This window comes from Aquarana catesbeiana, linkage group LG13 (genome assembly GCF_042186555.1).
Source record: "Aquarana catesbeiana isolate 2022-GZ linkage group LG13, ASM4218655v1, whole genome shotgun sequence".
In the NCBI taxonomy this organism is placed as follows: domain Eukaryota; kingdom Metazoa; phylum Chordata; class Amphibia; order Anura; family Ranidae; genus Aquarana; species Aquarana catesbeiana.
Window position 1 is genome coordinate 230804551 of NC_133336.1, and position 15724 is coordinate 230820274.

Genomic DNA, 15724 nt, shown 5'->3' on the forward strand with positions numbered 1-15724 from the left:
CCTAACTCCACCTAACCTGGCTTTAGCCATTTTAAATTTAGAAATTTAAAACTTTCCACCTCATTTTTGCTTAATAGTCACCCATATACTGTTAGCATCCAGTAAAATAAAAAGATACTGGAAGAAAGACTTCATCCCTAATCTGTCCGAAGTGATTGCTTCTATCAACCTTACTTATGAATATGAAATTTTTTAGCATTGTGAGCTGCCTGTATAAATAAATTTGATCGTTCATGGAAATCATGGTCCTCTTGGATCAAATACCCAGCTATGTAGATATTGTTATTGGCATTGACTTTCACAGAGCTTAGTACTATATTGCTTAGACCTCAGATATTTCATGATTTATCCAAACTGTTGCTGTACCTGATGTATTTTACATACTGTCCTATTTCATGTTTTCTTCTTTTTTTTTTCTTGATACATTGTTCATCATCGCCTCACTTGTATGTATGTATAAAAACCTAATAAAAATTACTAAAACAAATGCAAGTGGCCCAAGGCCTAAGTGCTAGACCAGGCTCCATGTGGAAGAATAATGTCTTTCCACCAGACAGTGACACCGGTCCCAGCACTGAGTACAAAGATTTTATGAGGGAAACCACATTGATTTTCCTCCACCAGATCTTCAACATATGTTACACTTTAGAGATGCATGATGGAAAAATTAATTTTGTTTCATTTCTGATTCATTTGGTAAATTAATCATTTTCAAATGAATCAATTTTTTATTTCAAATTCTTTTTCAAATACAAATTCATTTTCAAATATGGATAATTTGTTTCAATATAATTTATTGATAATATATTGTGATTCGGTAATCACAATTAGATATACCGTATGTACTCGAGTATAAGCCAACCCGAATATAAGCCAAGGCACGTAATTTTACCACAAAAACTGGGAAAACTTATTGACTCGAGTATAAGCCTAGGGTGAGAGATGCGCAGCTACTGTAAGTGGAAAAGATGGTCAACAATGCCCATTTGCAGCCTCACTGTGCCCATTTGCATGCCTCACTGTGCCCATTTGCAGCCATAGGTCCCCCGAACTTCAAACTTGGTAGTTAAGGGTTCCTAGATTCCCCCTAGCTGCAGCCAAAATTTGGGGTCTCTGGACCCGAAAAGTCCCGAAATGACATTGCTGCAGAAGGACACAGTTGACCAACTTTGGGGCCCATATCTCAGGGCCACTTGGTGCTAGGAACCCCAAATTTGGTGTGCAAACCCAGTGGAACTAGTACTATAACATATCCCTGAGATACGGGCCCCAAAGTCGGTTCAGAAAATGTCAAGTACTTTTATGCAGCAGAGAATGACATTTTCTGAACCAAATGTGGGGCCCTGTATCTTGGGGCCACTTGGTGCTAGGAACCCCAGCTTTGGATATGTTGTAGTGCTAATTCCACTGGGTTTTCACACCAAATTTGGGGTTCCTAGCACCAAGTGGCCCGAGATACGGGGCCCTAAGTTCGGTTCAGAAAATGTCATCCTCTGCTGCAGAAAAGTGCTTGACTCGAGTATAAGCCGAGGGGGGCATTTTCAGCACAAAAAATGTGCTGAAAAACTCGGCTTATACTCGAGTATATACAGTAGTGCATCCAAATCTCTGAATAACGAAAATGTCACCCGAATTTCAATTCATAACGAAACAAACTCCACATTCCCATACACTGCTGGATTTCACTTACTTGTCAATCCCAATGATCAGACCGGTCCATTCACTAAACCAGCAACTCAGTTTACTGACATTACATCTTCCCTTTGTACAGACATTTCCAGCAGTCACCTGGCAGTGCAAGAGGTTGATGAAGTACAGAGTTTCTCTATAACATATGGTAGAGCCTTTAGGACCATGCTGTGGTATCTCATATCTTTGCTTGTAATAGTTCCCATCTAATGGTGAGTCTCTCATTCATGGTTCTGCCAGAGGGTGACCTGCTTCAGTATAGCACTACATTGCTCTGTGTTGTTCCCTCTCTATTCCAAGACCAACTTCAAAGGAAGGCCCTACAAGACCCCACCCCCCTAAATATAAATACCCCGGGTACAGGAACTGCAACAGGCTGAATGACAGACACACCACATCAATCACCCCCACAATACCAGCAACATATACATACAGTACATCATTAATATGTAGTGGTGTCCTCGACCCCTAAAGGCCTAATGGTGACCTCCAGAGTCAGGGAGAGCTGACATTCTTCCTCGAAGTGTGGGTTATTAGGCATGGTGGGTGTAATCCAGGTTGGAAACATGGGCGCCAGTCACTTTTTTGAATGCAAGAAAAATCTTATTGTCTTATTGAAAAATGTATGGTCTCCTAAACAGAACTGATGGAGAGAGGGTCAGGGCCAGAACACCCTTAGGCAGATCCAATAGTAATTGGCAGACTCTGAGGCAAAAATAATAGGCAGACAGCCATACAGAAGGAGGGTCTTTAAGCTGGATGCAGCAACTGTATTTGTAGAACTGCTGTCTCCTATGGCAACTGAACTTTCAACAGTCAATAGAAATCTATAAACGTAATTCACAGTAACCCATTACAGATCTTCTCTCACATCTCACAGTATCCTACTGTAGATCTTCCCTCACTGAGCTGCTGGTCTCTCACTAGCCTTCAAGATCTCAGTCATCACTGGATCCCCTGAGCTCTTCCCCAGCTAACCCGCTGTATACTCCTCAAGCCTCACCCCTGCTAACCCACTGGGTCCCTGGCTTAGCACTTGCTGAAGCTTTCCCACTTATTCACCAGCCGTCCCCGGCTGGTGAAAAGGCTGCTCTGGTACTTCTTTAGACTTCCTTACACTGGCCTCTGATAACAGGAATGGTTGTCCTAAGCCATAATGATCACATCAGCACTGACATAGTTTTGGATTTGAAAATAAATAAATTAATGAATTAACAAACAAAATAACTAATAAGGAGTAGGAAGGACCATGATTATGAGGATAGACTAAGGAAATCAAAAGAAATGTATTTTTTTACATACTGAATTGTCTTTTTTATGGTGAGCACTAAAGAAAATAATGTTTCTATGTAGTAAGGTACTGTAGTGTGGTAAGTTGGGCTGGATTTCCCATTAGCCACTGTAGACATGTGTCTGCAAGCACCTTTCCTAGAGGGGCACCCATCTGTACATAGCCGGATCTAGGGGGTGCTGGGGTGGGCTGAGCCCCCCAGATTTCAGTTGTGCCCCCCCAGGCTGCCCCAGTGAATATTGTACCCACGCCCACTCCAAGTCAGGACAGGGGAATTGTCAGCGAAGAGAGAGCTGGGGGGAGGTGCGGACTTTTTGTGCTCCCCCGCTCTTGTCAGTGGATCGCTCCTCCATACAGTGGTTACACAGATCCTCTTAGATCACACAGTACACGACTTGATTCCCCGCCCCCTACACACATTTCCGGGAGAGGAGCAGTCATTGGAGGAGATAGGGGGCGGGGGAATCAAGCCGTGTAGCGTCCAATCTAAGAGTATCCTCTGTTATCTGCTGTATGGAGGAGCGCTGTTATCCCAGCTCTCTCCTCACTGACACTTCTCCTGTCTGGACTTGTATCGGGTGTGGGTACAATGTTCATGGGGGGAGGCCTGGGGGGCACAGAGAGCCTTCCAACTCCTTACTACTTCTGTAAGATTGGAGGGGGGCTGTTTGTGCTGGGAAGGGTAATGGGGAAGGGTAATGGGGGGGATTTGTGCTAGGAGGAGCAATGGGGGGGCGTATGTATTAGGGGGCAGAATTGGGGAAGATTTGTGCTAGGAGGGGAGATTTGGGGAGCAGGGATTTGTGCTGGAAAGGGTAATTTGGAGGGGGTTGTGCTAAGAGGACAGATTTAAGGGAATTTCTGTGTGGGTATTTGTGAAGAGAATTTGTACTAGGAGGGGAATTTGGAGGGGGTTTACACTAGGAGGGGGATTGGGGCAGAAGATTTGAGCTAGGAGGGGAATTTGGGGGAAGAACTTACAACAGGAGGGGGATTTGGGGGGGTTATACTAGGAGGGGGTATTTTGGGTATAGGATTTGTGCTAGGAGTGGGGATTTGGGGAGAGAACTTAAGCTAGGAAGGGGATTTGTGGGAAGGATTTACACTAGTAGTGGGGATTTGGTGAGGGGGGATTTGTGGGAGAGGATTTGTGCTAGGAGGGGGGATTTGTGGGAGAGGATTTGTGCTAGGAGGGGGATTTGGATTGGGGAATTTTTGCATCTTTGTTTGGGGAGCATTTTAACTTGCAGAAGGAATTTATGTTTGGGGTGAGCATGTTGATTAGTGCTGGTTTTTTTTTGGGGGGGGGGCACTTCAGAATTCTCTGCCTATAGGCTCCTGAGATATAAATCCAGGCCAGTGGATGGAAGAATAACACATGGAGGGGTTACGATTCAAGAAATGGGGGGTGATATGGGTGATAATTAAAGTGATTCCAAAGCTTCATTTTTTTTATTAAATAATACACATGTTATACTTACCTGATCTGTAATAATCTCTTTCCTCCTCTTCTGGGGTCCCCTGCTGGTGTTCTCGGCTCCTCCTCCCTTCTGAGTACCCCCATAACAAGCTGTGTGCTATGGAGGGGTTCATGTGATTACACCCCCACTGTCCATAGACACACACCCCACTCACTCCTCACAGAATTTGATTGGCTGCAGCAGGAGCCAATGGCTGCCTCTGTGCCCTGCGATTGGAGGAAGAGAGGAGAGAGGACTGCTGGTGGGGTCAGTGCTGGATAGAGAGAGGTGACAGGTAAGTGTTTGGGGGAAGCACAGAAGGGAACGTTCTTTTACCTTAATGTCGAGAATGAAAATCTTTAGTCTTTACAACCACTTTTCTTCTTTTAATTTCTGCAACAGAGTCACTTCAAAGATCATATTTTTTATGGGAGTTCACCTTCCTCTGGATCTACTAATATTTCTAAGAATACAGTTTAAAGCGTGATTCCGGCCAGCTACATTTTTTTTTAAAGTCAGCATCTACAAACACTGTGGCTGCTGACTTTAAATAAGTAGACTTACCTGTCCTGGGTGCCCGCGATGTAGGCCCCCCGAGGCCGACCCGTCCCTCAGCTCTCGGGTCCTGGCACCGCCATCCTAAGTAAGGGAAACAGGCAGTGGAGCCTTGCGGCTTCACTGCCAGTTTCCTACTGCGCACGCGCGAGTGGCACGGTGCTTTGTGAATGGGACGCGATGTGTTGTGGGACACACACAGTTCCCATAACACACCGCGCCCCATTCCCCAGAAGACTGAAGATCACCGCGGTGTAGGAAGAGGCAGATTAGGAAGACTGCCTAGCAACAGCCATTTCACGTAAGTAAAAAAATTTTTTTTTCCTCCGGTTTTTTAGGTATTTTTTTTGTGCAATTTTTTTTTTCAGGGTGGACCTCCACTTTAAATAGGACATTAATTTACCTTTCACAGAGATAAAGGATGATCTCATATGTGCGATCATAAGGTTGTATTTGTTTAGTACATTTGTACAGTCCAGACTGACTCATCATTATATTAGGAATATGGAATGTGGAGTCAGATTTTGATGATTTTATCTCCTGATCATCCTTGTAGAATGTTGTGTTTATTTTATCATAAAATCTCCAATGATGACATCTCAGAGTCAGGGGGTCTCCTTCATATAAGGCAGATGGAGGTCTCTGCAGGATGAGATCATCTGAAATGTAATAAAATGATACTTTAGGTTGTTCTATTCACACCCAACAATCTGTAATGATGGAGATGAGATGGATGATTCACGATATGTAACATTTAGGAAGACGGGATCACTGATATCACCACCGATGGTCTGGCACTGGTAATCTCCTCTGTCCTCCACTACCGATGATCTAATGATACGAAGTTTCTGTTGATCTCCAGGTATTGGTTGGTTGTCTTTGTACCAGTGATAGGTCCGGGGCTCCTCTGGTACAGTAGACGGCACATCAAATGTTAGAGTCACAGAGTCATCTTGTAGTACATTCCTCCAGTTGGGTGTGAAGGTCACCACAGGTTTGATGGCCCCTCCTATAGAAGAAAAGAGATCACACAGAACACATAGAGAGCACAGTGTGCAGCAAAACACAGAGAGGTGAACACATCTTGTATGAGGAAAAAAACATTCTCTATAGAAATGGGAATGTTTATAGGTCTGGGCACAGAGATTTTCCCACACGTTGGTAAATCTTTATTTTAAAGAATAAAAACTACTCCCCTTAAAGTGATATTTTTAAAATTATATATATATATATATATATATATATATATATATATATATACATATATATATATATATATATATATATATATATATATATATATACATATATATATAATATATAATATATAATATATATAAAATATACTTACTTGCTCTGTGTAATGGTCTTGCACAGAGCAGCCCAAATCCTCCTGCCAAATGCCTCATAGTAAGCAGCTTGCTATGGAGGCATCCAAGCAGGCCCGTTCCCAAGCCGCTGTCCTGTGTCCATTCACACACGTAGTGCAGCTCTACCCCACCCCCACTCTCTCCTCATTGGCTCATTGGCTATGACTGACAGTAACAGGAGCCAATGGGAAGGAAGAGACCTGGGACAGCAGCTGCTCTCATGTACATCGCTGGATCAGAATAGAGTAAGTATTGTAGGTCTGGTGGGGGAGGGGGGCTGCTGCATGCTGAAGGTTTTTAAAGTTCATGCTTAGAAGGCATTAAGGTAAAAAACCCTTTCCCTGCCTGAGCCATTTAAAAAAAAAAAAAAGGCCTGAAAATTTTTTAAAAGCCCCGAAACATGACATCATTTCTGAAAGCAGAGATCCTGAAGAATAAAATGGTGGTAGTTTCATTTTTTATGTCACGCAATCTTAGCATAAGCAATATATTACCCAGTTTTTGGTAAAATACAAAAGATGAGGTTGCTTCGAATGAAGATAGATACCCAACCTATCAAACCTTAAAATGATTGTAAATGTAATTTTTTTTTTTTTAAAAACAAACATCTCTATACTTACATGCTCTGTGCAATGGCCCTCAAATGAGGTCAGGTAAGTAAAATTGGGGGGGGGGAGGCTGACACCTAAACATTTTTTTACCTTAATGCAAGGAATGCTTTAAGGTAAAAAATATTTAGACTTTACAACCACTTTAAAGAATAGATTACCCTAACATTTCATATTCCTGATATGTGTCTGCTGTACCATGTACTTGTATGAGAAAGTCTCCTGTTCCCTTTGTACTGCTTTCCTTATGTGAAATCCCTGGTGATCCTACCAGTCCCTCTAATTTCCTATAACAAACTGGCCAGACTAAACAGGAGAGCACAGCATGGTCAGTACCCTAGCCGTACTGGGAACCAGTGGCAGTTGGTTGTATATATTGGTATATTTTTTTGGGGGGGCGGCGCAAACCATGCATTCACAGCTACCCCCCCGGTCGGTCGGTCATTCAGCCCTTACCCCATCTAGGTCGCAGACAGCCCTTCCTTTGGGTGACAGGCGGTGACTTCCACTGCATCTCCTCCTCCTCCTCCTAATAGGTGGCTAATAGGATCGCCTTTTTTCTCAGCCAATTGGGTAACAGGTCTCAGGACCCGTTTTCTGATTGGCCGGGAGGTGAATCAGGAAGACAATAATGAATATTAATTTGCAAATGTCACACAACTGGGTGGGCTCGGGGCACAGTGCTCTGCCCCCGAGCCCATCCTTTTTTGAAACCTATTAGAGCCTCAGGATCTAATCATATAATTCTAAAAAAAAAAACCCGATTGGAATCCATGCGTCCGCCGCCCTGCATGTAGATTGGGGACTGGGCACATGGATTAGAGGGGCAGCACCCCTGTACCTTGTATGGATGGGCCACCACTGCTGGAAACTCAGCCTGCTCTGGGTTAGGAGGTGACGTCACATCCGGTTGAACACATGAAAAGCCTCTGGAGAGGACAGCGGAGCGGTTTCTTTACACACATAGAGGATGATTGGACCAGTTGAGTTGACTGTGGATGCATACAGGCTGATCAAGCTGATGCTGGTCTGGGCACTTTTAAATGTAAGCGCATTAACCACTTAAGGACCGAGCCTTTTTCTGAGATTTGTTGTTTACAAGTTAAAAACATTTTTTTTGCTAGAAAATTACTTAGAACCCCCAAACTTTATATATATATACATATATATATATATATATATAAATATATATATATATATATATATATATTTTTTTTTTTTTTCTAACACCCTAGAGAATAAAATGGCGGTCATTGCAAAACGTTTTGTCACACCGTATTTGCGCAGCGTTCATTGGAATAAATACACTTTTTTGAATTAAAAAAAGGACAACAGTAAAGTTAGTGAAATGCTGCGTACACATGAGCGGACTTTACGACGGACTTTACGACGGACTTTCCGAATGAACGCACTTGCCTACACACGATCAACCAAAGTCCGACAGATTCGTACGTGATGACGTACGACCGGACAAAACAAGGAAGTTCATAGCCAGTAGCCAATAGCTGCCCTAGCATCAGTTTTTGTCCGTCGGACTAGCATACAGACGAGCGGACTTTTCGACCCGACTCTAGTCCGTCGGAAAGATTTGAAACATGTGTCATTTCTAGGTCCGTCGAACTTTTGGGGAAAAAAAGTCCGCTGGAGCCCACACATGATTGAATTGTCCGACGGACTCCGGTCCGCCGGACCAAGTATGCCGTAAAGTCCAGTCATGTGTACGCGGCAAAATTGGGTGTAGGGGGCACTCCAATAACAAAATACAATTAAACTGTGCAAAATGAGGTGCTCAAATACCTAAAACAACACAAACACATCCTTCACCAACTGAGAGAAATACATCCAAAGTGCTCCATATGTGGATTGTGCTTACCAGATGGTGGTGACCCCTTTAATTAAAAAGCAGGTCAAATGCGCTTTAGCAAGATACTGCTTGCTGCAATGGTGGAGACTGTAGATGCAAAAAAAACCCTCCTCCTCGAAGATCTTAGATGGGATATGTAAAAAAAATATATAGAAGGAACCAATAGTGTAATCCTGTTTATTTAAAAGGTAATAACATACAATGCCGAATGGCTGCTTACATGGATGGTGCCTTAGCCCGGCACTGGAGCTGTTAACGTTTCGGGTAATCGAATGGTGCCTCGCGGCTCACCCTCGTAGCTGGCGTGTGTTCTACCGACCAGCACGGAACAACCAAAGGGACCAGAAGTAATGTGACCAAGACTCGCCTTGGCATATGTTTTGTAGTATTTACGTCATCCGGAAGCACTTCCTGATGAAGTAAATGGAGCACATTGGGTGTACCACACATGGAGCACTTTGGGTGCTTTTCTCTCAGCTGGTAAAAGGATTATCCACTATTTCCATTGTAGAAGATTTCAACACAGAAGAGATATTTGTGTTTGGGACTTTGATTGATTATCAACATTGCAATTTTTATATATCGTTCCATTGTTTGTTTTACTTCAATCACTGTGTATGCATCTTTATGTGTGGCGCTTTGCACTTTATCTTGTTTTCAATGTGTTTTTTTAGGTATTTGAGCACCTAATTTTGCACAGTTTAATTGTATTTTGTTTTTGGGCGCCCCCTACTCCCAATCTCACCAGGTTTTAGAGTAGCATATCTACTCAATTAGGGGAGCAGCCATTTTATATTATTTTCAGTAGTCTCACATTTATTATATAAATTTAGTTTGGCACAAAGTACACATATCTTCTATAACAGTAAAGGTAGCCCAATTTTTTTTAAATTGTAAAAGATAATGTTACGCCAAGTAAATTGATACCCAACATGTCACGCTTCAAAATTGTGCCCGCTCGTGGAATGGCAACAAACTTTTACCCTTAAAAATCTCCATAGGTGATGTTTAAAAGATTCTGCAGGTTGCATGTTTTGCGTTACAGAGGAGATCTAGGGATAGAATTATTGCTCTCACTCTAATGATCGCGGCGATACCTCACATGTGTGGTTTGAACACCGTTTTCATATGCAGGCGCTACTCCCGTATGCGTTCGCTTCTGCACGCGAGCTCGGTGGGACTGGGCTTGTTTAAATTATTTTTTTTATTATTTATTTTACCTTTTATTTCTTATTTTTCCACTGTTCTTTAAAAAAAATTGTGTCACTTTTATTCCTATTACAAGTAATGTAAATATCTGTTGTAATAGAAAAAAAACATGACAGGACCTCTTAAATATGAGATCTGGGATCAAAAAGACCTCAGATCTCATATTTACACTAAAATGCAATGAAAATAAAAAATGGTCCTTTAAGAGCTGTAGGTGGAAGTGACATTTTGACGTCGCCTCCGCCCTGCAATGATATGGAGATGGGTGGGGGCCATCTTCCCCTCACTCATCTCCATACCAAGCCAGGAGAAGGATGCGATCGCTTCTACCACTACCAAGGGAGGGCACCGGAGCGTGGCGGGGGGGCCCTCTCTCGCCACTGCCACAGAGGCCACTTTTATCTGAAAGTGGACTGCCCGCTGAAGAAGAGGATACCGGGGTTATGGTAGCTAGCTGCTGCCATAACAACGATATTCCTCTTCAAAGTACCGACGTAGAACTGTGGCGGGAGGTCCGTAGGTGGTTAAACTGGATATGTTTTTAATGGAAACATTTTTAATAAATGTACTGCACAATCATTTTATAATTTGTTTTTTGTGGTATTTGGCAATACATATTGGATGTGTGAAAGTGCGTGTGGAGATTGTACTAGATGGAGTATTTGTCCTATTTGTTCCCGTGGGCATGATTGGCTGTATTGGTCTTTATGGCCATAGGGATCTAGTGATCTCTATTACTACACGTGGTGGAGCACCGTTTGTTTGAGAGTGGATACACACTCTGCGGTGGATGGGATTAAGTGACTCATTGGAGTAACACAAGGATTGCACAGAAGAACTTTATGTGTTTTTTTTTACTTCACTTATTTTCATTTTTATTATTAAAAAAAAAAGGATTTTTTTTTTCAGCATGAAAATTGTTACAACATGGACACAGGGATTGAAGTGTTTTGGGCATTTCTAGTAATTCTGTGTGTTTAACATTTCATGTTGTTGGAGAAAATTTATATTATTTTACATTTGGTTGATCCAACTAAAGTAGATGTTTAGCACAAATATTGAAAATGTTATGATTTTTTTGGCCTTAAAGGGATTAGTTCCTTACTTTACCGATTCACTCTACCCATGAATAATGTGCCGAAAAATATTGATCTCACCCCAGTGTGCATGGCGATATGTAATGATTGTAGTGCAATTTACATTTCCATGTGTAGGTGTCCCCCAATATATACCTTTATGTTTGCATGTGTGTGTGTTTGTGGTGGTAGGTTTTTTTTGGAGGGATTGTAGGTGCCCGGTGTAATTTTGAAAAGATTGTCACTGAGATAGCAAGTGAGGGGATACCTAAAATTTGAGAGGAAAGAGAGGATTTTTTTTTAATAAGGCTACTTTCTGGTGACAACCATCTAAACAATTATTCCCCTACTTGGGGAGATTTCCTCTCACTTCCTGGTATGTCTATGAGACAAGGAGAAAAATCTCTCATCAGGGGTTCAAGTCATTATGAAGCCACGTGACCGTGATGTAACATGTAGGGCATGATTGGAGGCATACCGGAAGTGACGCGATTGTGGAACAAGCTCAGAGATCGTGTATATACGCTGTTAGTCAGCTTTTTAATGTGAGTGCACTGTATTATGTTAAGATTTTAATAAATTCATTCTAAGTTACTACACTACGAGAGTGCTCTTCTTCCTTTAAACAGTGGGGACGGAAAGTATTCAGACCCCCTTAAAATTTTCACTCTTTGTTATATTGCAGCCATTTGCTAAAATCATTTAAGTTCATTTTTTTCCTCATTAATGTACACACAGCACCCCATATTGACAGAAAAACACAGAATTGTTTACATTTTTGCAGATTTATTAAAAAAGAAAAATTGAAATCTCACATGGTCCTAAGTATTCAGACCCTTTGCTTAGTATTTAGTAGAAGCTCCTTTTGATCTAATACAGCCATGAGTCTTTTTGGGAAAGATGCAACAAGTTTTTCACATCTGGATTTGGGGATCCTCTGCCATTCCTCCTTGCAGATCCTCTCCAGTTTTGTCAGGTTGGATGGTAAACGTTGGTGAACAGCAATTTTTAGGTCTCTCCAGAGATGCTCAATTGGTTTAAGTCAGGGCTCTGGCTGGGCCATTCAAGAACAGTCACGGAGTTGTTGTGAAGCCACTCCTTCGTTATTTTAGCTGTGTGCTTAGGGTCATTGTTTTGTTGGAAGGTAAACCTTTGGCCCAGTCTAAGGTCCTGAGCACTCTGGAGAAGGTTTTCGTCCAGGATATCCCTGTTCTTGGCCGCATTTATCTTTCCCTCAATTGCAAGCAGTCGTCCTGTCCCTGCAGCTGAAAAACACCCCCACAGCATGATGCTGCCACCACCATGCTTCACTGTTGGGACTGTATTGGACAGGTGATGAGCAGCGCCTTATTTTCTCCACACATACCGCTTAGAATTAAGGCCAAAAAGTTCTATCTTGGTCTCATGAGACTAGAGAATCTTATTTCTCACCATCTTGGAGTCCTTCGGGTGTTTTTTAGCAAACTCCATACAGGTTTTCATGTGTCTTGCACTGAGGAGAGGATTCCATCGGGCCACTCTGCCATAAGGCCCCGACTGGTGGAGGGCTGCAGTGATGGTTGACTTTCTACAACTTTCTCCCATCTCCCGACTGCATCTCTGGGGCTTAGCCACTGTGATCTTTGGGTTCTTCTTTACCTCTTTCACCAAGGCTCTTCTCCCCCGATAGCTCAGTTTGGCCGGACGGCCAGTTCTAGGAAGGGTTCTGGTTGTCCCAAATGTCTTACATTTAAGGATTATGGAGGCCACTGTGCTCTTAGGAACCTTAAGTGCAGCAGAATTTTTTTGTAACCTTGGCCAGATCTGTGCCTTGCCACAATTCTGTCTCTGAGCTCTTCAGGCAGTTCCTTTGACCTCATGATTCTCATTTGCTCTGACATGCACTGTGAGCTGTAATGTCTTATATAGACAGGTGTGTGGCTTTCCTAATCAAGTCCAATCAGTATAATCAAACACAGTTGGACTCAAATGAAGGTGTAGAACTATCTCAAGGAGGACCAGAAGAAATGGACAGCACCTGAGTTAAATATTTGAGTGTCACAGCAAAGGGTTCGAATACTTAGGACCATGTGATATTTCAGTTTTTCTTTTTTAATAAATCTGCAAAAAGTCAACAATTCTGTGTTTTTCTGTCAATATGGGGTGCTGTGTGTACATTAATGAGGAAAATAATTAACTTAAATGTTTTTAGCAAATGGTTACAATATAACAAAGAGTGAAAAATTTAAGGGGGTCTGAATATTTTCCGTCCCCACTGCATGTACCTCTTTGAGAGGACATTAGAGGGAACCCCCTGGGAGAAAACAGAGACACAACATATGTGAGAGCAGATCATTGGAAACAACTATAGAGTACCCCAAGAGGTGACTACACACCAGTACACTGTTCAAGGAACCAAAGGCTATGCTGATTTAATACTTACCTGAGGTAAGAGGCTAGAGAGCACGGAGGTGATGTGGGAGCAAGACTGTCACCTATATTATTAATAATCACCATTAAGGGTGTAGGGATATTGTGCACTACCTCACAAAAAGGATTTTTTATATAAGGACTTGTATCAATAGACATGCACCATTAATTTGTTGTTTCGATTTGTGTGTTAGGTGTCCAGCCTTGAGACACAAGTTATTATTTATGCACCAGGATCACCTTTATTACATGTTTTGGATCATTATTTATATTGCATGTTTATACACCTATTTTCTATTGCTGCTAATTTAACACAGTGTGAAGAGTGTGGCGATCGCTGGATGATCAGGGGCATCACAGAGTGATTGCTTTTAGCCTTGAGGTCACACCCAGTAATGTTCAATTGGTTTATGCACTGAAGTCACTTTATATTTATATTTATTTTGATGGTTATCTATTAGGAGTGATTAACTAGGTTTTACCTACCACAAGAGTTCATGTCACATATTGGTTAGATTGAGTTAACTGTCAGCGCCTCACTACTCAGTCTCTAACAATTTACGGTATTTATGAATAGTCAAGGATAACCTATTTAAGTGAAGGCGGCAGGCTTGCTATACATTTTTTACCCCACACATAGAGTGATAGCGTGAGAGTAACACATAACAAATAGCATAACATACATTATATAAAGGAAGACCATTGTGTTAAGATAGGTACAGTATCTTACAAAAGTGAGCACACCCCTCACATTTTTGTAAATATTTTATTATATCTTTTCATGTGACAACACTGAAGAAATGACACTTTGCTACAATGTAAAGTAGTGAGTGTACAGCTTGTATAACAGTGTAAATTTTCTGTCCCCTCAAAATAACTCAACACACAGCCATTAATGTCTAAACCGCTGGTAACAAAAGTGAGTACACCCCTAAGTGAAAATGTCCAAATTGGGCCCAAAGTGTCAATATTTTGGGTGGCCACCATTATTTTCCAACACTGCCTTAACCCTCTTGGGCATGGAGTTCACTAGAGCTTCACAGGTTGCCACTGGAGTCCTTTTCCACTCCTCCATGACGACATCACAGAGCTGGCAGATGTTGAAGACCTTTGCTCTCCTCCACCTTCCATTTGAGGATGCCCCACAGATGCTCAATAGGGTTTGGGTCTGGAGACATGCTTGGCCAGTCCATCACCTTTACCCTCAGCTTCTTTAGCAAGGCAGCGGTCGTCTTGAAAGTGTGTTTGGGGTCGTTATCATGTTGGAATACTGCCCTGCGGCCCAGTCTCCGAAGGGAGGGGATCATTCTCTGCTTCAGTTTGTCACAGTACATGTTGGCATTCATGGTTCCCTCAATGATCTGTAGCTCCCCAATGCCAACAGCACTCATGCAGCCCCAGACCATGACACTCCCACCACCATGCTTAACTGTAGGCAAGACACACTTGTCTTTGAACTCCTCACCTGGTTGCCGCCACACATGCTTGACACCATCTGAGCCAAATAAGTTTATCTTGGTCTCATCAGACCACAGGACATGGTTCCAGTAATCCATGTTCTTAGTCTGCTTGTCTTCAGCAAACTTTTTGCGGGTTTTCTTGTGCATCATCTTTAGAAGAGGCTTCCTTCTGGGATGACAGTCATGCAGACCAATTTGATGCAGTGTGCGGCTTATGGTCTGAGCACTGACAGGCTGACCCCCCCCCCACCCCTTCAACCTCTGCAGCAATGCTGGCAGCACTCATACGTCTATTTCCCAAAGACAACCTCTGGATATGACGCTGATCACGTGCACTCAACTTCTTGGGTCGACCATAGCGAGGCCTTTTCTGAGTGGAACCTGTCCTGTTGAACCACTATATGGTCTTGGCCACCGTGCTGCAGCTCAGTTTCAGGGTCTTGGCAATCTTCTTATAGCCTAGGCTATCTTTATGTAGAGCAACAATTCTTTTTTCAGATCCTCAGATAGTTATTTGCCATGAGGTGCCATGTTGAACCTCCAGTGACCAATATGAGAGAGTGAGAGCGATAACACCAAATTTAACACACCTGCTCCCCATTCACACCTGAGACATTGTGACACTAATGAGTCACATGACACTGGGGAAGGAAAATGGCTAGTTGGGCCCAATTTGGACATTTTCCCTTAGGGGTGTACTCACTTTTGTTGCCAGCGGTTTAGACATTAATGG

At 42.5% G+C, this 15724-nt stretch overlaps 1 protein-coding gene across 1 annotated transcript in view; it reads right to left on the bottom strand.

Moving 5' to 3' along the window:
• Window positions 1-13618, bottom strand: part of LOC141116703 (Fc receptor-like protein 5) — a 72636-nt gene extending 59018 nt beyond the window's left edge. The window contains exons 1-4 of the mRNA XM_073609094.1: window positions 13545-13618; window positions 13387-13415; window positions 5738-6004; window positions 5481-5654 (exon numbers count right to left, since the gene is read on the bottom strand). Of these exons, the coding sequence (XP_073465195.1) occupies window positions 5481-5654; window positions 5738-6004; window positions 13387-13415; window positions 13545-13618 (544 nt within the window). The remainder of the gene's footprint in view (window positions 1-5480; window positions 5655-5737; window positions 6005-13386; window positions 13416-13544) is intronic.
• Between the last annotated feature and the right edge of the window lie 2106 nt (window positions 13619-15724).